This window comes from Besnoitia besnoiti, chromosome XI, assembly GCF_002563875.1.
Source record: "Besnoitia besnoiti strain Bb-Ger1 chromosome XI, whole genome shotgun sequence".
In the NCBI taxonomy this organism is placed as follows: Eukaryota; Apicomplexa; class Conoidasida; order Eucoccidiorida; family Sarcocystidae; genus Besnoitia; species Besnoitia besnoiti.
The window spans coordinates 45,266-70,896 of NC_042366.1; the positions used below are offsets into that span (position 1 = coordinate 45,266).

The 25,631-nt window shown below is 56.5% G+C and overlaps 3 protein-coding genes across 3 annotated transcripts in view; 2 read left to right on the forward strand and 1 right to left on the reverse strand.

The window, feature by feature from the left end:
• Positions 1–10,547, reverse strand: part of BESB_019000 (uncharacterized protein) — a gene marked incomplete at both ends in the record, with an annotated part of 34,326 nt that extends 23,779 nt beyond the window's left edge. Inside the window, 6 exons of the mRNA XM_029360609.1 lie at positions 45–1,103; positions 1,553–1,786; positions 2,187–2,507; positions 2,806–3,358; positions 3,845–3,998; positions 4,498–10,547. Of these exons, the coding sequence (XP_029215968.1) occupies positions 45–1,103; positions 1,553–1,786; positions 2,187–2,507; positions 2,806–3,358; positions 3,845–3,998; positions 4,498–10,547 (8,371 nt within the window). The remainder of the gene's footprint in view (positions 1–44; positions 1,104–1,552; positions 1,787–2,186; positions 2,508–2,805; positions 3,359–3,844; positions 3,999–4,497) is intronic.
• A 5,802-nt stretch (positions 10,548–16,349) lies between these two features.
• On the forward strand, positions 16,350–18,552 carry BESB_019010 (transcription initiation factor IIB; the record flags this gene model as incomplete). Its single annotated transcript, XM_029360610.1, has 3 exons — positions 16,350–17,207; positions 17,651–17,970; positions 18,288–18,552. The coding sequence occupies 3 exons, from the start codon at positions 16,350–16,352 to the stop codon at positions 18,550–18,552; spliced, it is 1,443 nt and encodes a 480-aa protein (XP_029215969.1).
• Positions 18,553–21,792: 3,240 nt separating this feature from the next.
• On the forward strand, positions 21,793–24,797 carry BESB_019020 (uncharacterized protein; the record flags this gene model as incomplete). The annotated part of the gene is made up of 2 exons (XM_029360611.1): positions 21,793–22,361; positions 22,676–24,797. 2 exons carry the CDS (start codon positions 21,793–21,795, stop codon positions 24,795–24,797), a joined length of 2,691 nt encoding a protein of 896 aa, XP_029215970.1.
• Positions 24,798–25,631: the final 834 nt, after the last annotated feature.

A 25,631-nucleotide genomic window follows, 5' to 3' on the forward strand; every position in this document is an offset into this window, starting at 1 on the left:
CTCCGTGGATTGGTTTGCTTGGGTTTGGTCCGTATGCTGTGGGCCTGCATCAGGTGCAACTGGGACGGCGGAAAGCGTCGGCCGCGTCTTTATTTTCGCAATGCCCGGGCCGTCGCTCCCCCCGCACTGCTTCACAACTGACACACGCGAATGGGTCATGTCCATCTTGAACAGGTTTCGTCCTCTGATCCTCAAGGTGCATGGCGACCCGGCTCTGCAGTTGAACGCAGCGAAGTCCTGTGTCCACGCGGACGGCACAGGTCCCATCCAGCTTAGCAGTCCAACAGTGGCCGCGCATGGGAGCGAACGAGGCGTTTTCTGAATCGCGCAGCCACCGTTATTGACCCAGCACACCACAGCATCTTTGTGCTCAGCGAGCCACATCAGATGGGCATCTGACAGTGCCGAAGACAAGCTCGCTACCGTGGCGGTCGATATCGGTAGGCCGATCGTCGACTCCTGCAGATCCCTTTCCGATATGGTTGTCTTCAGCCTGAACGTTGACTGGAAACGCGTATATGCAAGATCTTCTGGATCCTCGGGGCACGCATCACGCCCTGCAATGAGACCCAAACTCGCTAAGGGGCGGAAGTGCGAATGCAGATTAGCATACTTCGAATAGTCCGTAAAACCGGATCGGGTCCCGCTATCAGATCCTGGCGCTGGATAAACACTCGAAATAGTATCCGGCTCAAATTTGATGGAGCACTTGGCCCCACTCGATCCACTGCACATCATCTCCCCCCACGCACGCGGCTTCGGATTCACAGCTCCGGGCAGGGTGCCCAGCAAGATTCTTTGCTCCCCTCCATCAGCGGCAAGCTTGTCATTCGTCCAATGCCAGCACATCCCCTTTTCATGAGGGGGTGCCTTGATTCGATATCGAATCACCGCCACTCCGGAGTCGCCTGAGTCATAACTCATGAAAACACTCTTCGAGTTGGCCGTCTCTGAATCAGAAGATTTGCATTCGAGCGCTCCTTCCGGAGGGATGTCAACTGCGTAGACGTAGGTGCCGTAGGCAGACTCCTCGTCCACGATGCCCGTGACAACAACCTCGACATAGGTGCTGTCAATCCTCGAGTAGACCATCGAAATGAGATCTGACGCAGCATCACCAGCGCAACAGCAAGCGAAAGCGCATGGAAATCGTCAATGCCATCAACTGAACATGTCCCTAGCATCGGCGTCAGTATGTGCTTTGCTTCGGACGCGACCCCCCTGATGCTCTTTCGGAGGCTTCCCAGCCACACTGCGACATCACACTATTCCACAAGCTACTAGATTAACAGCCGACCACAGAAGAGAAACGTGGCAGTGTCTGGAAACTGTAGCCACCTTGGGTCTCATACGCTCTCCACACCTAACGGCCCCGAAGTGTATCTGCGTATCAATGAGCAGCCGACACGAACTGCAGCCGCGGCATCTGAAAACGTACGATACCCCCAGCAAAATAGGCTGGCACGGTTGGAAGTGCGTGTGAATGCATATGAACGGCTAAGAAGCGGGACCCGCGCGCGACGACAGATGAGGCGCTGCTTTTGAGACACACCGGATAAGCCAGCCGTGGGAACAGCCTGAACAAAGCCGAGCTTCTCAGTGTAGCGTGACGGCTCCAACGCGAGGTCTTGGTCAGGGTTCCAGCACAGATTGAACATGCTGGCGATGCCAGAAGGAAAGGTGACGCTCATCTCCATGACCTCCGTTGACGGCTTCGAGTAGTCGATGGCGCGCACAGACGCTCGCGTCTCCAAAAACTGTGGCCACCACGATGACGGCCGCTCAGCTGCATCGTCAGCAAGAGGAAGCACGAAGTCACTGGTGGGTAAGACTGCATGGCGTGTCGCAGCGTCTGCCCTGTAAACCGACGCTGCAACTCAGCAACTCCTGCTATAATACCAACGCCCATCCCGAGGAGAACGCAAACAGGGCTTGAAAAAGACTCACCGTCGACTACCCGTCGTCAAACGCTGAGCCGCAACCCGCCCAAAATACTCTCGTGTCGTCTCCGAATCTACATTGCTGCCGCTCAACGCATGGTATCGGTTTTTTTGTAGACAACTATCCCTGTAGAGACGGCTACGCAAATTGGTGCAGATATGCCTGAGGGGATTTGTGTGGAGCAGTCGCGCTGCCGAAAAAGGTTCCGGCATACACCGCGGAGCGCCAGAATGTATCTCACTTACCAGTGCATTCATACGCCCCGGTCAGCTTCAGCTCGTTGCCCGTCGGCGGATAGCACGGGCTATCAAGTTGAAGAAACTCATCGTTATTGAGTCCAACTAAGCCTTTGACAGTCCGGTCGTCTTCAGGCGTATGCGGATAGATGACACATATCTGTTTTTTGGCGCAGTGGGAAGCCACCAAGCTTGTCACATCCTTACGCTGACACTCGGCACCGTTTGCTGGCTCACCGCTGACTACCCACCATGCTTCCTTCACCTTCACTTTCTTTGATGCTCCGCATGTCAAGACGCCGCGACCGAGTTTGCTGACGACGAATATGCCTGAGCATGGCACCCACAGACGCACGCAGATGACCAAAGAAATCCCGAGTCTGTCTGGCGTCTTCTGTCACAGATTCTAATTCGACGCTGCGTGTCTTCACGCCTTTCCAAGCTCCGCTCTCACGCGCTACGTGCTCCTTTTCCACTGAGGACCCAAGACCAACACCCGCCAAGAGTGGACGCTTCTAAAAGGCGATCTTGTTTCGGTAGCTATTCTTAGACAAGTCCCTTCCCCCCCCCCCCCCCCCCCCTCCACCCCCCTACGAGGGATCCTGGATGCCTGCCCATTCAAACTCACCGCGCCCTAGTCCTCCACCAGGATCGAAGTGGTCTTCCAGAGCAGGGGGGACGGGGTCACGCGTGTAGCCAGGCGGAAACTTGGCAACGTCGAGGAGGCCAACACCGCCAGGGCTGCCGCATGTTTTGAGTGCAGCCACTCTACTGTACGACAGGTCGTATAGATTGAGGTTCAGACCCGTGATCTTGATTTGACATCCTTGCGGGTCTTGACACAGAACGCGAAGGTCCGTGTCGGCTTCAGCCCGCGGACCCCTCCAGTACATGGAACCTAGTTTTTCGAAGCATCGATCAGGGGCCGGGCAGAGGTTCGCGCCATATCTGTAGCAGATCGTAACCCGGCCCTGAGCACTAACCCACTTGCGGTAGTCCGTCGCGGAGGAATACGTCTTCACATCCCTTTCTGACATTACCACATCGAGGTGCACAGCTTCTGTCTCCGGCGACAGCGCGGCACGCATCTCAGTGTTCGCGATGCGGGGATCTGTCGGGAGTTGAGGGCAAACATCTCCTTTGAGTAGGTAGAGCTCACCTCCAGGAGCGAAAAACGGAGGCTGAGAATAACAGAGCGTGGGCGGCAAAAGGCGCACTGGGCAAGCATTCGACAGGCTACCAAGCAAAACCTGTCCAGGATTCCAAGAGAGCTCTCCTCCGCATTCTTGCCGGAAAACGCAACTGCTCATCGGCGCAAACGTGTATACACAGCTCAGAAAACGCTGCTGTCACTGCGTTGTTGTGTAACGCCTGGTGCTGGGAGCTGGGGTGGATTAGCGCCAACTGTGCGCGTGCCCTCTGCGAACTAGCCACGCCCCGCCACCCCTCCGCTCCCGCCCTTCCCCCCCCACAGGCACGTTCCTGATTCGCCGCATGCTCATGTGCAGGTGACTATTGACACGTCCAGCACCATTGGATCTCGACGCGCATGTGCCGATGCTAGAGTTTCTCTACTGAGTCTGGATACAACAGTTCATGCTCTTCACACCTCACGAACTGCCGAATTAACGAAGAGCGTCCGCGCACAGAAAAACAATCAGACTTACCTCTTTCGAATTTGGCGAGGATTTCGGCCTCAGAGTCACCGCACACTTTTCGTTGGCACCTAGAGAGCACAAGGCCAACCCTGTCACAGGTTGACCGTGAGCTGTTGTATCAAGCTCTGGAACTCCGGCTGCCGGAACAGTCGACAAGAAGACCCTGCAATACGTCAACCGTCAACACGCAAAGGCACGGGCTCTCTACAGTGTAAAATCCTCGGCCAAAGAGGTGCGTGTAAGTCACCAGTCTTGCTCACGGACAACAGGCACCGTTGCAGTCAAAGATACAGCGGGCTATGCAAGCCAACACGCCACGCCTTGTCGGGTGCCCCCCACAGCACTGAAGTCTAGCTGCACCTGATGTAGGAGCGGAGCGGGGTACGACACGCCACCGGACGAACCAGAGCGAATGCGTGTGTCCCAGCATGCGTCTCTGAACGACACGCGCGTGTCTACATACGGCGTGAACCCACAAGGTCAAATAACTGCGCCTCTCGTGTAGACCCGTGAAGCGGTTTTCAAACTGAGTAATGCCCGGAGTTGTGCAGAACAGAACGGCAGCAGTGCGTCGTGCGCTTGGCCTGTGTGTGGTTTTGAGGATTGCACGCCCACTACCTCGACACGATGAAGCCACTTTGTCGGGCTGAGTGGTGTCTTACCGATAATCATAAAGGACTTGACCTTGTGCACCTTTGTAAACTGATCTCCAGCAAATCTTCTGCCGTGTGCCACCGGCACTGATAAGAAACGTAAGCATGTCAACAGCAACCGTCGCATCGGATTCTGGCTTCTGCTCATTTAGGGAAACCTGTTGAGCCGCTTCACGCTCCTGTTGCCGACGTTGGAACAGTGTCTGCTCCTTTTCAAACGACATAGTCGCGTCGATCTTTGTCTCCGAGTCGGTGTCTGTGCACTCCGCCTCCTTGGCCAAGTCATCAGAAGTCTCTTGCACGGGGCTGGTATAGACGTACCGCTCGACGTTGCTTGCTGAAGCCTTTGTTGATATCGCATTCACTATAACGACCAGCCGTGCGTCATCGACAGAATTCACTGCCATTTGACGGATTACGACAAAGGGCAACGGCAGGAAGAAAATGTGTCCCAAGCTCACGATGAATCGCGACTCGTCTGCCCCCTTTGCCTCTTCACTGTTCTGCTCGAAGGGATTCCAGCACAATTCATATGCTGAAGCCAACTGAATATCAACTTCAAATGTTACGGAGAGATTATCTTCGCGTAGTGGCAGCTGATCCCAGTCCCGCTCTCCTAGAAACGGCGAAGCCCCCGACGCTGGAGCCTCGGCCTCGAGGAACGCCACCGGAGGAGACACCATAGCGCTCTTGGCCACGGGCCTCTCAACCACGTTCGCATACCAGTAGTCTCCTGCTTTCCCACAGGCTTCAGCGTATGCCAGCCGCGGAACCGAGTACCCCACCGCATCCATGTTCAAGCCCTTCAGAGTCAAAAGGCATCCACGGCTTCCAAGGCGATTGCAAAGCGCAACGTCGCTGGGCTCCGCGCGGGTCGGCCCCAACCATAGCGCAATCCCCAAATACTGCGTGCACGGCTGGCTGGGGGAGTTGCTGTCGACTCTGCAGTTGGGCAGGCGATAGCACAGTCCCGCTTTCCCTTGCGTCTTGAGCAGCTCTCGGGCGGGCTCGTCCAGCAGCAGCACCGCCTTGTCGGCAGCCAGTCGCGGCCCCGAGGGAAGCACGCAGCCAGTCGTCGATGTTTGTGCGATGGCTTGTGTGTAGACAGCGTCTAACGGATCCGCAGGACAGGTCGCTGTGGTGAGTTGCGTGTCCATCACCACAGTTGCATGCGGATCCAGAAACGTGGCTGCACCTGAGCTTATGCCTCCGTAGTACCCCGTCGCGGCTTGCCGAGGAGTAAGAGTTATCTGGCACGCCTTGATGCCCAGACCGCACGACACTGCAACGCCTGTGCCCTCATTTGGTGGTGCAGGTAGCGCGCGGCCGGCGTAGTAGCCCACCAGCACCGAGTGCCAAATAGCGTCGGCAGCGGTCTTTGCAGCCGCACCAGAGCTCCCAGGGTATAGCTGCTCTGACCAGCATACCGCCATCACCTTCGGAGGTGGATCGCTGGCGACGAATCGTCGGAAAGTGAATTGGTCGTCAGCATTCTCAGGCAACATTCGCTGCATCTCCGAGAATGGCAGAATGGGTCCGATAATGTCGTCTCGCAGCGGCCCAGACAGGTCCTTGTCATAGTCACAAGGCACCGTGCTTCCCGCTGGATAGTTGTGTACCGGCTTAAGATAGACAGCATCCGGCTTCTGTGCACCGTCTTTTGTCCCCGGTACGGTAATCTCGATTGCGTATATGGCCATCAATGGCTCGTCCTCCAGGTAAACTCGAAGCTCAGCAGAATGGAGCTGGCGAGCAAAAACGACTTGACCGACGGGCTCGGTGAATCTCTCCAGGTCTTGTGTGTCAAGTGCGTCCGAGCGGAAACAGAGCTGCTGATTCCCTCCCGCAGTTTCGTACGGCACCTCATAATAGAGAGCGGTTGAGTTCGCTGCGTTGTTGGCTAGCGCCGGGTCTAGGTCGCCGTGTGCTGCCATGAAGCTCAAGAAAGGCGGTTGTCCCTGCTGCGCGTGCAGAGTATCGTTTCGACCAGAAGTTCCTTTTGAAGGAGTTTGCGACGCCTCGAAGAAAAAGGGGGAAACCGGACTGACGGCGAGCGACGAGCCTGTAGAGTTCTCGGAAGTAGGAGGAGACGCGCCTTGCGGTGCAGCAGAACTCGAGGCGACGAGAGAATGATAGTCTCCCCAAGGCGCCAAAAGTCCTATTCCCGGCGTGGCGCCGCACTGGACGAGTGCTGCCAGACGATTCGTCACCTTCTCGTACAGATTGAGATTGTGCCCCTGCACTCTAACAAGGCAGGATTCGCGTGAGCCCTCTTCGCAAACAACTACGTTGGACGTTGCGTCCGACGTGGAACCGACTGCGTACGCCTTTCCAAACGTGCCTGCGCAGGGATGACCGCCAATGGGACAGGATGCTGCGGACGTCTTGCGGGTGTGCGTCCAGCACAGATTTGCAGTGCCGCGAGCCGCCAGCCACGGCAACAAGCTTGGCTCGAGGACTGCCTGTAGAACAGTCTCCGACTCGGCCTCAAGACGGAGCATCACTCCGTTCACGTTCTCAGCACTTTCGTTGCCTGCGGTGTCGATTACGTCGAAGACGGCGTCGTCGTGACGTGTTGGGCACGCGTCCTCCATCAGGTACACATGTAAATCGCGGGACAAGTACGGTCGCACTTTTGCTGGATTGTCCTCTGGCGGCAAGGCTTTTGGTGTCACCTTGAACTTGCAAGGCGTCTCGGCAGGCTTCAGGAAGCATCGCGAGTCTGCCGGAGTCAAGTTTTGAACCTCCGAGACCCTCGGAAAGGATGCCAGATATTGTGGAATAATGACAGTACCCACGTTACCTCCAAAGTGGATGGTTTCCAACCAGCACAGCTTTTTCACGGACGGCCCTGCGTCGAAATTCAGCTCCAATCTCGTCGACGTTTCTGCATTCAACTCAGGAAGCGCCGGGCGAGTGACGAGGGTGGGCGACAGGATCTCGAGGTCTTGCTCGCAGTTAGCATCTGTCACATTATCTACCGAAATGACCAAAAGCGAGCTTCTTTTCAAAAGTCTCTCGGTGAACGCTCCACCAAGGTCTAAAACCACGGAGTTACCGTTCACTTGTGTTCCAGCAGCAAACTCAATCTTGTTGACTGACAGAGGTACTGACACGGCTGCGATGGTCTCCTTGAAAGACAGGAAACCTAAGAAATCCATTGTCGCCTCCTCGCATATGGCGTAGAAGAAAGCCGAAGGGGTTTCCATGGGGACTTCCACGTTGATTACCTCGTCCCCAGCAACCGTGACGACGGCTTCAGCCTCCACCTGAGTTTGGAAAAAACAGATGTTCTGGTTCGACGCCGAGCGACTGAGAGCTGGAATAAACCACAGAGTGACGTCAGAGGGCAGGGACATTTTGAGTGCTCGGGCCGTCGGCTTCACCTGGAACGTGCAGAGCGGTTCCAAGTATCTCTCCCAGCCGCAGAATGCCGCCGGCGCACCGGAAATCAACCCGCCCTTCTCCAGCGACAAGAGGGATCCACCCGTAAGAGATGGAGGGGAAGCGGGCAGCTGGATTGCCTGCTTGAAGGCTACAGACTCTGAACCGTCTGCGACCGTCACAGTAGCAATCATCTGGCTGAAGTGTTCCACGCGCGTGCACGCCGCGTCAGGCGCCTGTCCGCTCCTCTCGACGGTCGTAGCAGACGAATGTTCGTTGCAGTAGCACAGTTCGTAAATCCCCGAGAGCATCGTCGAAAACTGCGCCCCCTGTGAAAGGTCAACTTTCGACGTGATGTCGTACGGCCCCACCATCGATCCATCTACCGCCATACAGCTGAGCTTGAGAGCAACTCTACCCCCCGTATACGGAATACCCCAAATCGCATCGCTCGGCGCCGGGAGCGTCGCAGCACTGCTCGCAGCCGAACTCTTCAGGTTGAAGTCCACGGTACACGATGACCCCACCGTGCACTCAATAGCAGGCGGCAGGCGAGTAACCTTATCTGAGCGCAGTCCCAATGTCGTGGCCACCGGACGCGGGCCGTAGTCCACAGGATACGTGCAGAAGACAGAATTGACTTGGTCGCACGGCGCCGACTCGATGCAGACTCCCCTGTCGGTAACACGAATCCCTGCGCAATCCACGTAGCGTGTATTTTCCATTGTCCGCGGATGACCTGAGCACCATTTGATATCCCACGATTCTATCTCGGTGTCGCCGTCTGCCCCAGTCCACGTTGTCCTCCAAGCGGGTTGGTTTATATCGGCTCCTTTCGCCTTGCACGTTTCTTCGATTTCTGAGTGGCGATGCCAAAACCGCCTTGACGCGGTCAAGGTTTCTTCTGGGCAGGCATTCTCCACAACGCGCAGTCTGGTGGAGGAATTGGTCCTCACGGGCAGCAACGCCTGCTCCCCCTGAAAGAGCCCAACCCAAGTGAACGATGCAGGTTCCGCAAGAAAGCCCATGACGTTCAGATCGTGGTCACCCTGCACAACAGCAACTCTGGAGAAACTGGAAGGCACACTGCGATCCAAGACCAGACGACGGCAGCTCAGTTGCCCCTCAGCAAAGCTGCCCATGTAAAGGAAGTTATCTTGCTCCACGGACGTAAAGCATTTCAGTCCGTACTGAACCGAAGGTCCCCACGGGCACCTGTTGGAGCCGTCAACCTCGCTGATACCGCGCACCAAAGGATATGTCCTCGCAACGAAATGCTGCTCCCACTGACCGGCGTGGAGCGCGTTTTGGCGCTTGTAGGTATAGCCCGAGAGGAAGCTGGCGCATGGTGCATCGAATCCCACGTGAAAGAGGGCAGTCTGCGTCGCTCTATGTACACCATCCGCCTCTGTTTGCCCGACAGTCCACCGGCGGGCGACGCAGAGATTGAACCCTGTTTTTCGATCCACTTCCTCATCTGAGCTTTCGAACAAACCGCGACCCCGGATGTCGGCAACCCACAGAGTACCAATCTGTCCATCACAAGTTTTCACTTGCGGAACCATTCCGTAGTTTGTAAACTGTGTTACAGCGCCACCCGTGTGATTCTGAATTGCCAGTGCAGAGTACAGGCAGATGGCCGCGCTGGACGAGCTGCCGTCGTCTTTGGTTGTCAGCGCCGCAAAATCGGCGCGGTTCTGGGGCACAGAGAAAGTGCGAGTAATGTGCCAGCCGTCCTTGTCTTCCGGCTTCGCTGTATCCCAGTATGTCTTCGGGACAATGGATGATGCCAGGAACGCCCCGTTCTCCACAGGATTTTTCGCCGCTTCCTCAGCTCCTCGTACGATGACATGAAACTCCTCCGCTCTCAGCTGAGCCACAGCCTTCCCGAAGGCCGACTTGACATCATTTATATACGACCTGGGGGCCGCTACTGTAGCCGCAGGGTCCCAGTTCGGGTACGTACAGCCACTTGGCAAGTTCCTTGAAAAGTTTTCCCATGGGCTACGCTGCAGCCAGCCGATCATACCCTCTTTCAAGCAGTGCTCGCTATCTGGCTTTGTCTCCCAGAAGAGCGGGAAGGAAACGGTAGGGGGCGCGAACACGCATCTCTCCTTGAAGATACTGGGGATCAGAGGATTCTCTCTTGCCGCTTCCGCCAAGCAGGCATGTGGATGTGCATCTTGGACGCACTTGTCGTAAACCGCATCCTCCACAAAGCTGCAAATGTTCCAGCAGTTCATCGAGTTGGAGGTGCTCACCGTCTTCGTCCAGCTTCTATAGATGCCGCTCCCACAAGCAGCTAGTGCCGCGGCAGGATCAGTAGTCTCGGGGGTCGTTTTGGCAGACTTGGACGCCGTCTGTCGCGTAGTGATGGCCGCGCGCAATTGAAGTCTCGAGAGACGCCCAACAAACCCTGAACGTTCCGCCCCCCGTTCCTCTTCCTGAGAGACAGGCACGCCATCCGATTCGAGGTCCCCATCAGGAGACGCAGACGAAAGGAGCACATGGGGAAGTCCAGCGGAAACACCAGCTTTGGAGCGACGAAAAGCAGCGTCTCCATCCGCGTGGTCAAATGGTGTGACGAAGGGTTCTGGAGGGGACAGAGAGACACCTAGGGCGAGGAAAAAAACGAGAAGGAAGAGAGTCCACAGAGCGGTCTCACGGGAATTCATTCTCCGTGGCGGTTTCCTTGAGTTATGGTCCCTGCGGGCACGCCCACGCCGTCGTGATGATGCGTCCATTTTAGCTGAGGAGGGCACATACGACGGGACGCCGCAGTCGCAATGTGTGACCCCCCTCTCTCCATTCGCGATTCCGGAGGGCCCTGGCGCACCCTCGCTGAGGACAGGCTTGAATAATGTCAAGGAGTAGTCGTCAAGAGATGACGACGAGACACACGGTGAGGCATGTGTCGAAGGGCACGTGGATGACGCAGGAGAGTTGTGGGGATACGACTTCCCCCAGATCGGGCGTCGCCGCCCTGCCACTCCGAAGTGGCCTCTGAGCCGAGAAGCGTTCCGTGAGGAGCTTCCCATGTTGGCACCGCATCCTGAACACACCCGTAACCAAGGATTGTTACTGCTGCAAAGGTGTTCAGCTAGCATTGTCCGACAGGTGACTCGTCGCCAGCATTGTCGCCGATTTCACCTGCTCGTCGACATGCAAGAGAAAAGGCCCTTTCACCGTCGAACTATCCGGTAGCGTGCCGAACCCAGTTGGCTAGCATTTCACTCTGCATGCCAGTCGCACCGACAACCTTTGTCCTAAATTGTGGTAGAAGCCAGCGACGCCACGAAGCGCCAGAGCACGTGATCGACGAGGAACAAGCGTAACGTGTTGAACAGCACCAGACACCACCCCGTTTTGAGTTTTGTTGTGCCTGAACGGAAGACGTAGCCTAAGCCGGCCTTTGGCACGCGACGGAATAGCGTCGTTCACGAATGCATGCTCAACGCACGGCCGCGCCACCCTCAGTGGCAACCGAAAAAATACTCACGACTTGAAGAAAACCGAGATGCAAGATGCAAGAGGTATGCTGTGAGTGATGCAAACAAAGTGACAGGTACTGACAGCAGACGACTAGCCTATCGACAGCTGGCACGAAGTCCTTCAGGTCCAGCATACGCCCGCCCTAATAAATTTGCAGCATTGGCGCTTCGTTAACCAGCGCCAGAAAAGAGCAGAGATTTGTGATTCAAATGATAGAGGACGGAGCGGGAGTAGCTGGCTGAGCTGCTGGCGAGGGCAAACAGGAATTATCATGGGACATAGTGAGGTGAAAATCGCTCAATGGATAACTCGCTCGGCTCAATGGCCAAAGATGCGGAGATAGCGTCTGCGAACAAATGGCAAGAACCACTAGGAGACGAATCCCCTAGGCTACATTAATCCGTGTTGGCTCTCAAAACAGAACGTCCCCGGAGTTAGCGACGAAATCCCGATGGTGGCAGACCGGCGAGCGGTCAATTCGTCAAGGGGCAGTAATGGTGATAACGAGACGCGGGTCCATGGGAAGTGGGATAATGTCCAGAATCGATCAAGCGAAAATCATCAACCATGGCAGACCTGTAAGATTCCAAGCTTTGGGATTTGTAGGCAGGGATGAAGACACTGTTCAGCTGCGATGTTGGTGGCTCTTCGTGGGCGGGCCAACACTGCGAGCTGGATTCAAGAGTTGCAGTAAATGACAATAAATCTGGGTCTTCCGATACTACGAGGAAAGCGAAGCTCAACTTTGGATGTAGGGCAGGCTGCACATCCGGGTGTCATTCACCCGCATGTAGCCGCCATCTTCGTAGATTTCTGGAAGTTTGCAGTACAGCAAGCAGTCGTGTGGAACTATTATGTAGTCCGTTCGCTTCCGGCTCCTTGCCGCATCACGGACGATACTGGCACTCCGACAGCCTTTCTGCATCGTTCCCAATGGAAAAGCCCTCACCCGCAGCATGCCCAGGATCGCTTCTTTTTTCGCTGCTCATGGGTCATGCTTACGCAGGTTGCGGCAGGGGCGCCGCGTGCAGCTGTCGACCTCCAGCGCACAGCGAGTTGGTCAGCAGGGCACGAACCCGGCAACTCACCTCAACTACAAAACGGAAACAACACACGAGTTCCTTGGTATCTGTTTGCGGAACAGTTATGTTATATTAGGTGTTATGCATGTCAAGGCGAATGTAGGGCATGTCGTGCGCTATTGTTTTCGCACGCGGGTTCCCAGCGGGACGAGGAAGCGACCAGTCCGGCGCTGTCCCTCTCAGGGTTGGCTGGAAACCCCGTCTCTAGTGGAATGTGCGTGGCTTCCTCTTGGAGCCCAGAAGCCAGCCGCTGCAGGGAGTGGCACGAAAAGTGTCCCCACCGCCTCTGGCCCGCGTCGAAAACACATTCGTCAGTGTGTTTCCGCGTGTAGGTAAACGTGTGCAATTTCGACAGACAACAAGCCAATGGTTCCTCTTGACAACCAGAAAAAACGCACGTCTGCGCGTGCGTTGGGGATCCAAGCTGGCGGCTGGGGTGCTTTATCGCCTGCCTAAGCAGTACTGTATCGCTTATGCGTTCTTTTTTTTGAGTAACGGGCTTAGCTACTTCACTTCTCGTATTTGCTGGCTTGACTGGGCTATTGGTGACGCAGAGATGGCGCGAAAACACTATATGCGTCGGTGTTTCCAACAGACCACAACGGCAGGGGGGACGGGGTCGAATATGTACGGCGTTACCAGAACCTGGTCCGCAGCTTCAGATTGGAAGAAAAGGGCATGCCTGTTCAAAGAATAGCAGCATATTTCTCTCTGTCATCGGCTACAGTCAACTTCCGGAGTCGGACGCGTCTCCGAGAGTCTCCCCACCTGCGCGGGCCAGGATTCTGCGCTAATCCAGCCCCAGCGAGTTGTGTTCTTTTTTTTTTCCTTTTGCACTCGCTGTTGGTCCCCGAGAAGCACAGTAGGCTGCGTGGTGAAGTTCTGAACAGCAGGCGCTGTGTGGCGTAGCCTTGAGTACGACGCATGAGAAGCAATCCGAATGTGTTGAGGGGCGGGCTTTCCACTCTAGTGTATGAGTTCCCCGTAGTTGATTTCCCCATAGTTAACCACGGTGTAATGTGTTGGATAGGCCTGGGATTTTGCGGCAAGCTAGATGTATGGGCGATAAGCACTGTTGACTTCGGTCGTTTCCCCCAATGACATGATACTGGATGTCAACCGGCGGACGCCGATCCTCCAGATGCGGAAGAGGAAGTCACTTCTGTGTAAATTGGATCTGATTTTCCGAAGACCACTCTGGAAGACTAAACCATGGCGCATTTAACGTCAAAGATGAAGTCGCCTTCACTGCAATGTTTTCCGCATTCTCACTGAACACACGGTGGCTTCATCAAGAACGCAATGCCGATGACATTAGACACGCCGCCAGTACGCCACTCGTCCTCTATTTGCCGCTTGCTGGGTGAGCCGGGGCGTGGAAGGGCAGACACGTTAGTTACCCCAGAGCGGAATCCGCGGCAGCGCTCTGAGGTAGTCTGACGTCAGGTCGGCAATCTTCGGTATTTCAACAGGCGGCAGGCAGGCTAGCGTCAAAGCGGCATCAGAGCGAACCGACTCTACATTAGGGGAACGAGATCACGCTAATGCAGAAAAGGCGCGCTTCTGAAGCCAAGGGTAGTATACCGCGTGTGGCTGGGTGTACTATACTCTTTGCTTGAAAACCTTCCAAAATGGAGGCATTCTGAAACGCTGATGCCTTTTTGAATGTTTAGTGTGAGACTGCCTCTAATCAGAAGGGCTCCAAAGAAGTGGCTCTGGTCCCAAAGACACGCGCTTTCGCGCCGCTCCTTTGCCGGACGCTCCCGATACTTCCTTTCCGCTGGAGGCGCAACGCCGTCGCAGACGGCATCGGCATGTACAACGTGCTCAAGAGTGACGGCACGACACCAGATGGAGCCTCAAGCATTTGAATGATCCGAGACTTCTCTTTAGGACAAACCTGTCAGCCTACGAAACTGAGTCTGGGCTAACGAAGGTCTTTTCCCGAGAAGTTTGCCGGTATCTGTTGCGCATGAGGCGGAAAACGCGATGGACAAGCACATGGACGTCACGTCTCCTCCCGTCACTCCTCCATTATACTGTCACCAGAACTCATGCAACCGTAGGCACTCGGCGCCTTCGGGCGGCATTGTCAACTTAGTGCTCACTACAGAGCGTGCTCTCTGTGATGGTCCAACAGAAAATGACGCAGAGCGTGCGAGCGGGAATGCATCTGCAAGTTGAGGTAAAAAGAGCGGTAGCTCTGGATCCAATCGCAAAGCTCAAAAGCAATTCAGTGCAACCTGCAAAAACTCTTCTACTGTCGTGAAGTTTCTACCATGGCAGTGATTCTCTGTCGGTGATAACATCTACGTGCCGGATTACAGTTAGCCGGTTGTTTAAGTTGTTGCTCTTTAGGCATCATTTGTTACTATCAGGATTAATCCGTGAGGTGATGAGAAAAACGCGGAGCTACCGTGTTCCCCGTCACCCCCCTTGAGCTCTCCTACAGGAGCCCGCATGACGTTAGTTGGCATTTTGTGGGGTGTAGGCCCGTTCGACGCCTATAAAAGCAGAAAGAGGAACGGCGTGTAGCTTCGCCGCAGTGGTCATGCACCCACTATATTCTTCCTGAGCAGACTGACAGTAAATCCCCTGCGTTCACCTCGGAGGTCTTTTACCATATTTCTTCACTGTCCTCCGTAGACCGAGTCTGGTGGCCGTGCATCGCAATAGAAAACCCGCCCATGAGGGTTTTGTTGGATCCATTGGCTAATGCTTGTTTCCTCAAATGATCTGGAGCCTGGACACTGCCTTTCCTGCAGTTTGTTAGGCGAAAAACATGTTACAAGCTCAGCGGACAGGCGGGAGATGTTCTGCAAAGTGGAAAAGGATGTAGAACTTCACTCAGTTGACACAGATCGCTACACACCGCCCTTGGATCGTGGCTCGTAGCGCGCTGACTAAGGCTGTGGCGGCACTTGCACACTCGGCAGGAGAGATGATATCGGTAGAAGAGGAGGGCGCCATTCATCCATCCTTCGGACGATTGCGCATGTGATTCTTCGGAGCCACGGGCCGTGCCGGCGGGGCTCACCTGAAACAGAAAAATACCTTCTCCAACGCTTCTCTACGGTATGGGCTGGAGTCGTGGCCATCTGAGTCTACTCAAAACATTCTTGAGGTTCTTCAAAAGCAGCATTATGCGTAGCTTCCGGCGTCTGCGTATGCGGAAAAGTGAAGCGCACGGAGAAACAGCGAGCATGCTCCGGTACACTAGAGAACTTCTCATGCATGCTGCGCAGAGTCGATGGCTTTGTCAAGCGCCGATGGTGACATAAAGCGTCCCCTGCTGTCCCGTCAGTTTTCTTGTTTGTGTGGATGTCTTGTGTGCTCATGGCTCTTTTGAGTTCGGTTGCCTCTTTCGTGTTCCGTCTGGTCGAGGCCCTTCCAGTCACCACATCCGGCGGATTTGGAATAGAGCCTGGTGTCTTTGAGTCAGCGTGCATTTCGCGGTTGCAGATTTTCGGGTCCTCTTCTGGAAGCGTGACTAGTTCTGCTGGAAAACCTATTCACTGGATTTCCACGTGGTCGTGTCGCTTCAGCAGGTGACCGTGTTCTCAAGCGTGACCCGACAGTCTTCAGGCTTGGCACGTGCTGCCATCGTTTTGTCGCTGAAAACTACGTCGGGGTTAACTCTCGTCTGCTCTCTGTATGAACCCCCCCCTTAGACGTGCTTTTGCATTTTCATCCTCGAAGATTACACTACAAAGTGAACCACTCTGGATCTGTATCAGAAGGACAGCAGCGCTACCACATCCTCCACGCGAATTTTGTGAGGAAGTCTGTCACCTGCTCCGCTGCTCTGCAGCAGCGGCGGGCGGAGGTGATATTGTCCTCCCTTCGTTTTCGTCTCGGAGGCATTTGTTTCCTCTTTGAATTGGTTTTCTGTCTTTCCGCACCATGTCTGCCCTGCCTCCCGCGAAGCGGCTTGCCGCCTGTGCTGGGTCACTGCCGTCTTCGTCTTCACTTCCCACAGATGCGTCCTCTGCCTCGCTGGCTCCTACCCCCGTAGGGGGGACTCCGACCACTTCTTTTTGTCCCGCGACAGCTTCAGTCTCGTTCTCCTCTTCCTCGTCCGTCTCGGCTGGTGCCTATGCGGGGCCGGTTGTCTCGTTTCACCAGCCGTCGCGGACCGCGCCCGTCCTTCTCCCAGGGAAATCGTCCTCCTCCGCTTCCTCTGCTGCCTCTGCCTCTCTGCCCGCCACCCCCCCCCGCGGCCTGCCCTTTGCGCCCTCCGCCGCGCCCTCCCACGCGCCGCGCTTCACAGTCTACGCCTCGACTCGCCAGGCCAAAACCTGCCCGTACTGTGGACCATCGCGGAACGGAGCGCAGACGATCGTTTTCGATTCAAGCAGCGGCGACCAGCTGTGCAGAGAATGCGGCTTGATCGTCGAGGAGAAGGTGCTGAGCGAAGAACAAGAGTGGCGCAACTTCTCTGCTGAAGCGGCAAGCAGCAGCCGAGGAGGCGCGGACCGGAACCGCGTCGGCGACGCCCTCGACTCGTGGCTGGAAGATGGCGGCATCGGCACCACGATGCTCGTCGCCTCCGGCGGCGGCCCTCTGGCTGGGAAGGCGGCCTCGAGTGCGAAGCGGCTCCAGCAGCTCCACGAGGCCACGACTGCCGGCCTCGGCTCCGGTGCCGGCAGCGGAGACAGGCAGCTCAAGGTGGCCTTCAACTACATCCGGCTCATTGGAGAAGCCTTCGCTCTTCGAGACAATGTCCTCGAACGAGCGAAAGAAATCACCAAAGATCTAATGGTAACTCACTCTCCTCTGCGCGAGCCTCGCCAGCCTGCACTCGCTAGAAGCCATGGAGGCCTGCGTGACGTGTGATGACACCCGTTGCCTGCGAAAGAGTCAGATACCTTTGAGGCGGTAGTCTGTCTTTGCCACTGAGCGGTGGGGCTGTGCAGTTTTGCGGTTAACAGCAGCGAGCGGATGTTCGACCTCGGGCTGGGCTTCACTGGTACGCAGCTTCGCGCATGCGGTAGCAGGAGAAGCCCACCAAGCGCCGTAGAGTTTAGGGTTGTGTTGTGTTTTGTAGGGGAGCCTGGTCGCCCTGCCTTCAACAGGACGAAGGGGGGGCATCAGAGGCGAAAGAGGAGATCTGTGTGCACAGTGGCGCGGTTCGAGACCAGCACTCCGTGCCTGTTCATCCATGGTGGGAATCGCCTCTGTGCGTGATCTTCTGTTTTCTTCAGCAAGACGGCGTTCAACTTCGGACGCGGAGCAACGCGACGACGATGCTTGCCATCATCTATTTGGCGTGCCGAGAAGCGGGGATCACGCGAACGGTGAAGGAGCTGGTTGTGTATGACCGGGCCATTTCGGAGAAAGAGCTTGGCAAAGCCATCAACCGCATCAAGAAGCTCTTGCCGCAGAGGGGAGGCGTCAGCAGTGCAGAATCGGCGACGCAGTTGCTGCCGCGCTACTGCTCTCGACTTCAACTCAGCATGCATGTGGCAGACGTGGCGGAACACGTCGCCAAAAGAGCGACTCAAGTCATCATTTCCTCTCACAGGTACCACCGTTTTCCATTGGCAGGAAGAGAGGCAGCGAACATGACACGGCTATAGCGAACGCGTTGGCCAGCAGAGAGCCTTTGTGTCTGTCAAAATTGGGAGAGGGCTGGCGAGCGGAATCTGCATTGAATCTGTCGATTCACGTGCCTACTTAAAAGTTTGTTCAGATACGTAGGCAAGCGTCGCGCGTGTTCCGCGGTTCCCTCTTCGCTGTATCTTGGCGCAGTTCAGGGGAGAGAGGTGAGCGGGGACCCGGTCATAACTGCCTTGTCAGTACTGCACTCCGCTGTGAAATTGCTTTCCATGTGGTTTGCAGACCAAACTCCGTTGCCGCTGCGGCCATTTGGCTCGTTGTTCAACTTTTGAATGCAAGCGCAAACCCGAATTTGCCAAAGGCGTCGGAGATCGCCAGCGTCACAGGCGCGGGCGAGCACACGCTGCGCTCCATTTATAAAGATATGCTGGATGTCGCTGAGCACCTGCTTCCCCGGGAGTTCCAGCCTACTGTTGAGGGAGGGCTTGATGGCCTCAGATCTCGAAACTCGTCGAGAAAGAGGAAAGCGAACGAGATCCCGTCCTGAGAACTCGAAAAGCGAACCCTGGCAGGAGGAGGGGCTGCAGCGCCAACGCTGAAGCCCAAGAATCAAGAGCGTGCTTTCCTGATCAGACAGAAACGGAAGGCACCGAGAGAGCGAGACCCTGACCGCCACGCAGGCCGGATTTTGGCTTGTGGGAAATAGTTGCACTGCTCTCAGTGCTTGCGTCTAGTCATCCGCTGGGTTTTCGCGGCTACGCGATTGCAGGATCGGCGCGAGGGGAGGTTGGTCTCAGAACAACCCTGGCCAAAACGAGCAAAAAACGTAGGATTGTTGGAGTGGAGGCATGCGGAGACTCGACGCAAGTTTTTTTCGGGGCTTGGTGAAACGCTCGGGAAATGAATGGGTAATGAGAGGTTTAAATGCGGAGGATGCCATCGCTAGCGGGCGACCCACCACCCATCACAAAACAAATCGTAAATAGAACACAGCGTCACATTTCGACTGCGTACTGGCAAATGGGGTGGCGATCACGGAGTGCTGATCTCAAGGAGCAGATGCCAATCTGGAGCACAGTGCCTCTGTAGCACAGATGGCTCAATTTTTACTTGTGCACTTCGGCGGTCTGCTACGGCACGAGAAACCTGCGGCTGCCACTTAGCTTTCAGCTCCAGAGGCACTTTGCAGAAACACGGAGATGAACACCTGTCAGCCGCCAGCCTACGCGTCACGTATCCGTAGAGCCAGTCGGATTGACGCCTTGGAGCAGCTACAGTGAAACAGGGTTCGTCATCGGAGTATCTACGGTTTCCCACAATTGGTTGCTGGTGTGACGATTAGGGAGCAGAAAAGCAATCTTTGCCTCAGTCCTGTTCCTTGGGTTCCGGTACGCCGCCCCGCTCGTGGCCTCACTATAACTTCCTCGGGAGCCAGTTGCTGCAAGCGGCAAGCCAGAATTCAGTTGAGGCGCTGCAGACCTTTCAAGGATACCTACCAGTTGGAATCGACTAGTCTGCATCATTTTGATCTTCGCCCCTTTTCGTGCCACGGGCTCCACTGGAACGTAGTACGCGCTTTTCGTTTAGCAGTAAGGCCGTTATGTGTGCGCGACAGCCTTACTCCGGCGATGGCGGGCCTGAAACGCATCATCTGTTACACTGTGGCTAAGCCGTTGTCACCTTGCAAATGTGGTAGTGCTGTAAAGCGAGCGTGCACGTGGTGTGCTGCTCTGCATCTGGCGGCAGTTGTGAAAGGGCTCGGTTTAGACACGACAGCGCAACGGCTTGCAGATGAGCTCAGCCTTCACCTTCTTCCCGTAGCACCTCTATCTCCACCTGTGTCTTCAAAATAAAAGAAGCCCACCCGCTTGGCGTATGCTTGACATTAAGCATGCCCGCAGCCGGCCTGCTCGAGCCCTCACTGGGATGGTAAGGGCGACGCCTCAAGTCAGCAGCGCAAAACCCCTGTGTTTCTAGTGCTTCACAGGCCGTTATCCATTTGCACGCTGCTGATCGGAGTGCTTGGTTTTCGTCTTCTTAGCTGCCACTGCTCTACTGACTGTATCCATTCCTCGCAACATATTTCTTGCATCCTCTTGGCATATCGCGCGTCGACGAGGCAGAAAAGCCTCCCGCCAAAGAAAAGGTAAGCAATAAAATACTCGTGTCCCCCTCACTTCGTGGCACCGTGTCTTCTGATGGCGCTTGCAGAGGCACTGCGTCAGCTCCACCTGAGATCTGTATGTGCATTCGCCGTCAGCTTGCTTCCGCAAGCTTGGACACCGTTGCGCTTTGGGCACTAGCGCGAACGACTGGACCATGAGCTTTGTTTAACGCATCCAGTGCCTTGGCAAATGAATGAAGTTCCATGTTCTACATATTTATAGCACTGTTTGTCCCTATTGAGTTCCCACACAGACCGAGGAGACGCTCCTGGCAGGAAACGTCCTACACTGATGCTCCCATACTTCAGAGATACGCGTTAGCTGTCGATCCGTCCGAGCTGACCTCTTCGATCTTTGTGTCAGGACAAACTGAATGAGCATCAAGCATGTCTGCGCGGAAATCTAAGACGCTAGATGTGCCGTTCCCTCGAGACTGACCACCCTTGACGTGTGGTGTCGTTTTTAGCAGCTCCACTAGAAACCGAGACCACCACAGACAGAATCTCCGCAGCGCTCAAACGCCACCCAACCTGCCGCTTAAACTACAGGGTCTGAGTAGACCTTCAAGAAGGGGAACATCGATGTTGACACGGGTCTACACCAGCGCCTGTGCCTCCCTAACCGTTTAGACCTGTAGGTCCTCTGTGCCCGGCGATTCCTTGACTTGCATCCACATAACTAGTTAAGCGAGTAAAGCGCGGTACGCGCTCAGCCCGTTGCAGATTTCAACGAGGTGAGGGCTGCCTATCGGACGAAGCTGTTGGAGCAAGTCGTGACGTCCAGGCAGACTACTCTCACCGAGGACGGGTTGAACCGCTTGCCGCCTGCAAGCTGCGGGGGACTCCACGTGCGTGGGGGGGGGGGGGGGGGGGGTTGGGGGGGGTGCTAGCGAGAAGACAGTATAGCATGGTTGGAGGGAAGAGAGTGGAACGCCTGAAGGCTCTCGTGGTCTCGCCGGAAGACGACCTCATGGACGCCTCGCAAGCTAGCTTGCATGTAGTGTGTGCCGCCGCGTTGACTGACGTCGATACCGCGTTAGAATCGAGACACGCGGCGGGAGCGGCCGGACGGTGTGTGCGAAAAGAAGACGCGTTTCCGCGTTCAGCGATGGAAGTGGCGAACTGCTCCAGCGGTGATGCTTTTTCCTCTTTATTTCCCCCTCACTGCCTAAACCCTAAACCCCTCGGTGTGCTGGCCCGTTTGCTCCTCAGACCGCCGTTTTCATTTTACTGCACCGGGCAGGGACTGTATACTGTACCTCTCAGTCAGTGGATGGGTAATTATTTGGGTATACCACCGCTTGCTCCTCCTCTGTGCGTAGCTTCTGTGCCCTTGCCCTTTATGATACATCGCCGTCTCGTCACTGCGTCCATTTTGTTTGATTCTGCCCTTGCGTCCGTTCTCTGGGCGGCGTTCGGCTGTCGTTCTCGTCTTCGTTTAGGGCCTTCCGCGGTCTTCTGCTGCCTGTCTTGTCCCCCCTTCGGTCTGCGTCCCCTCTCTCTCTGGAGTCTGCACTTCCCCTCCCTTTCTACCGCGCCGCTGTCTCGACGTTTTCAGTGGCAGAGACTCCGTTTCATATCTGTTTCCGTCTTAATCGTGTGAATCTCAGCTGGGAGAAAACCATGGCCGTTGAAGACGTTTCATCGGGCGCAACCGGCCGCAAACGAGGAAGGAAAAAAGAGGACGACGATATGATTCGCGTATGTCGTGAACTGCGCTTGCTACCCCCGTCTTCTTCTGAGCAAGCCTTTCGATCCTCTCCGTATGCAGCCCGGAAAGCATGCCGTCCCTTCGCCTCGTCTCCTTCCTGTGGTGTTCCTCCGCGGAGTTCCCTGCGAAACGTTTCTTTCTCTCCTGCTCGATGCCCCGTACCTCTGCATGAGAGAGACGCGCCTTCCACTCTTTCGGGCCCCTCTTCGTTGCTTCTGCGTGTCCCCCCTTCTTTCGAGTCGCCTGCGACTTCTTCCTCGTCCTCCTCTTCGAGACTAGCCTCAGGCGCGCGCGGCGGAGGATTCCGTTCAGGCTCCACTCGTTCGCAGCCGCGCGGCTCCCAGCCTCCCCGTGCGGCGCCAGAGTTGCCTCCTGCCTCCTTCCTTTTGACGCCTTCGCTCCCTCCCTTTTTCTGCTCCAACGTGGCCTTCGCGGACCGTGTCGCGGAGCCTTTTGCATTGCCGGAGGGTCGGGACATGTGGTGTGCGCCGGGGCCCCGGCAGGCGCCAGGCCTTCGAAACCGTGCGGCGAGCCCCCGGCTGTGGTTGCCGCTCTCTGTGTCTGTCCTCCTTCTGTCGTGCTCTGTCATGTTCCTTTGGCGCGCGGAGGCCGTGCGGATTGGGCGCCTGGGACACGCGCGCGACGTCGCAAGCTTCATTTCGTCCTCAGCCGCCTCCTTCGCCTGCGCCTCGTGCGGAAGTCTTGCCGCCTCTCCGTCCTGCTGGAGCGGCGCGGCCTTCTCAGCTGCCGCCTTGCGTGTGCCCGCGCGTGGCTTCTTCGACTTCTCTCACGCAGGTCCCTCGCCGGCCTGCGCGGGCTTCTCGCCATCCTCATCTCCGTGGCGGTTCCCCTCCGCAGGCGCCTTCGCGGGGGGGCGGCGGCGTTGTTTCACGCCCCGCGCTTCGCGGCGCTCCCTCCTTCGTCATCGAAGATTCAGCTCGGCGCCCCTAAATATCGGAAGCGCGCGGTGCGTGCAGGCCGACAGAAGACTCCCAAGTTTCCGTACCAGCCGAAGGACTCTCTCTTTTACGATTTCCCCGACCCTCCCGCTGGCCTGCCTCTCCCCCTTAGCGCCCGCCGACCTGCGGCGTCGAAAGGCGATGACGGAGTTCCCCCGCGCGCAGAGGTCCAGGGGGAACGCCGCGCAGAAACGGAGACTGAGGCACACTTCAGCGCGCACATACGCCAGCATTATGTGCTCCGCGTTCCACCCATTGATCAGAGGGCGCGGCGAATGCTGTGGATCCACAGGCACCTAGGAAGGCGCGACGGCACTCTCAGCCCTGTGGAGGACGCAATCACGGATCTTCTGCTTTCTCACAACGTCCCTGAGGAGGCGGCGCTCGATCTGTCCGCCCCGGTGGTCAGTGCCTCTTCGTCGCCCTCTTCGGGATCTAGCCCGTCTCCGTATTTATCGCATCTGCATGCGCTGGCCTTTCCAGAGTCCCTGGGCCTGACGGCGGCGGAACTGACTCGCCTGCTCACGGTTTGCCCGGAGCTTCTGCTGCCGCGGCGGCTGGCTGCATGCAGCGCGGCGCTCGACTTTATCCTCAAGGAGAAGAAGTGGAGCCCAGAAGCCGCGAAGAACCTCCTGCTTCACGTGCCTCGAGCCCTGACCGCGGGTGGCGACCACGTCGCCCGCTGGATGCGGGAGTACCGGGAGCTGTTTTGCGCTGGCGCGCCGGCGAGCGAGGAGGCGGGCGCGAAGGAGGGGCGGCGCGTATCAGGCAGCGAAGCACGAGGGCAGGATGCGGACTCACACAGCCTACAGGATGAAGCAGATCGGTTCTTGGAGCGCACCGCTCTCAAGCACCCCATGGTGTTCGCGGTTCGACGGCCAAGGTCCAAGCTGCGTCATTTCCTACAAGTCCTCCGGCAGGTGCGCGCCTCGCGAAGCGAGTACAAACCCGCAGGCTGGTCTACGCTGCCTGTCACGGAGCGGGCAAAGATCGTCGCATTCCTCTCCTCTTCGTCGGCTCATCCGTCTGCAGGGAGGGACGCCGCAAACGGCGCGCCTCCCGCCGCAGCTGGTGGCGCCGACCAGGGAGAGGACGCGCGCCAAGAGGCGAGCAGCGCCGCGGCTCTTGAGCTGGAATGGTACAGAGGGCACTACGAGCGTCTGGAGGAGTTTGAGGGGGAGACGTTGGTTGAGAAGCTGCTGCAGGAGACTGGCGACGAGAAAAGCGGGGGAGAGGGAGCGAGCGAAAGAGAGGCACTTTTGCGGCCTCTGCGTACCGATGCAGCTCGCATGCGCGCCGCCATGAGACACGAGGAAGCGAGCGTCAAGGAGATGTTTCGGGCCTATCCACGTTTGTTTAGTATGGGCATCGCTGGGAACGTCCGGTCCAAGCTTTTGTATCTGCAGAATTACATGCACAAGGAAGTCGAGGAGGTTTTCCTCTTCCCCCAGTTCCTCTCCTACAGTCTTCGCCGGCGCATCATTCCTCGCCACATCGCGCTGGTGAACGCGTTCCTCCTGCAAGAGAAGGCTCGGCGGAAATTTGAAAATCCGCTGTTCGACGAAGGCAAAGCTCTCGAGCAAGTGCGCAAACGTGCGCGGACGCGGAAACACTGGGACGACAGAATGCGGGAAAAGAAGAGACTTCAGTTGCGACTGGAGCAAAGAAGAGGCTCCGGCGTAGAAGCCCCGCAGGAGGAAGGAAGCGTGTACGATGAAGAATACTGGGCAAAGAAAGCCATGCTAGCTGACGAAGTCTTCCCCTTCATTGATGAGAAGAAAGGCTGGAGAGGCCTCGAGCCGTATCAGCCCTTCGGGATGCAGCCCCTGCCCCCCCTCCGCGAGATGTATGCGACAAGCGACGAAAAGTTCATGGAGCTATTTTCCATCCCCTATCATGAGTTTGTGAGCGCCAAGGTTGACGCTGAGAAGGTGAAGAATCCGCAGACACTGTTTTGACGCCCAGCCATCAAGAAGGGCTGAAGGACTAGCCACGCAACACGCAAGAATGTTCAGGATGGATGACAACGCGCCTCTCCCAAACGGATGAGGGGAACAGGGCGTCTTCATACACATTTGTGTTGCGAGCCTACCTGCCTACCTATGCAGTACTGACGCTCGAGTGCTCCTGGCAGTTTTATTATGGTCACGAGGCCAGCACCGTTCCGTGTGCCTGCTGTGCAAGAAATTTCTAGAACTTTTTTCGATGCAACCGGGCGCGGCGGTGTTCCCTTTGCTGCGCCCATCAGGTAGAGCAAGAGTATTTACGACATGGGCAGCCACGATATTTGCCGGAGTTGCATGAATATCACCGCGCTCCCCGTGACCACCGTATGTCCGCTGCTGATCAGAACGAAGAACGCAGTCCGCAGCCCCCCTGTTCTGGTGTACCATATTCAGCACTCCAGCGGGGTGGCGGTGTCCTGCAATCGTAAGGAACTTGATGCGTTGTATCTCATAACCAGAGTCATCTTCTAAGACTGCTACTAATCCAAATTCATCTCATAACTTTGGTTTCTTAGTTGCAACTATATTTGTAGTCAAACGATTACAGTTATGACTGGCAGAGTTCCGCGAAACTAATTAGCACACCCCTGCCTACTGGGGATCAGACCAAAAGAGTTGTCTAATGGTTTTAGGAAGGAGGAGATCCGTTAGCTCTTCGGAAATGTCGTGTGCCGGTTCACGGATTGGGAGGCCAGGAGGCTTTCAGTGTCGATACCAAACACTCTGTGATGGCGAACCGACATGCGGAGCTCAGCTTGCGCGCGGTTCAGACATGTGGCGACTCCA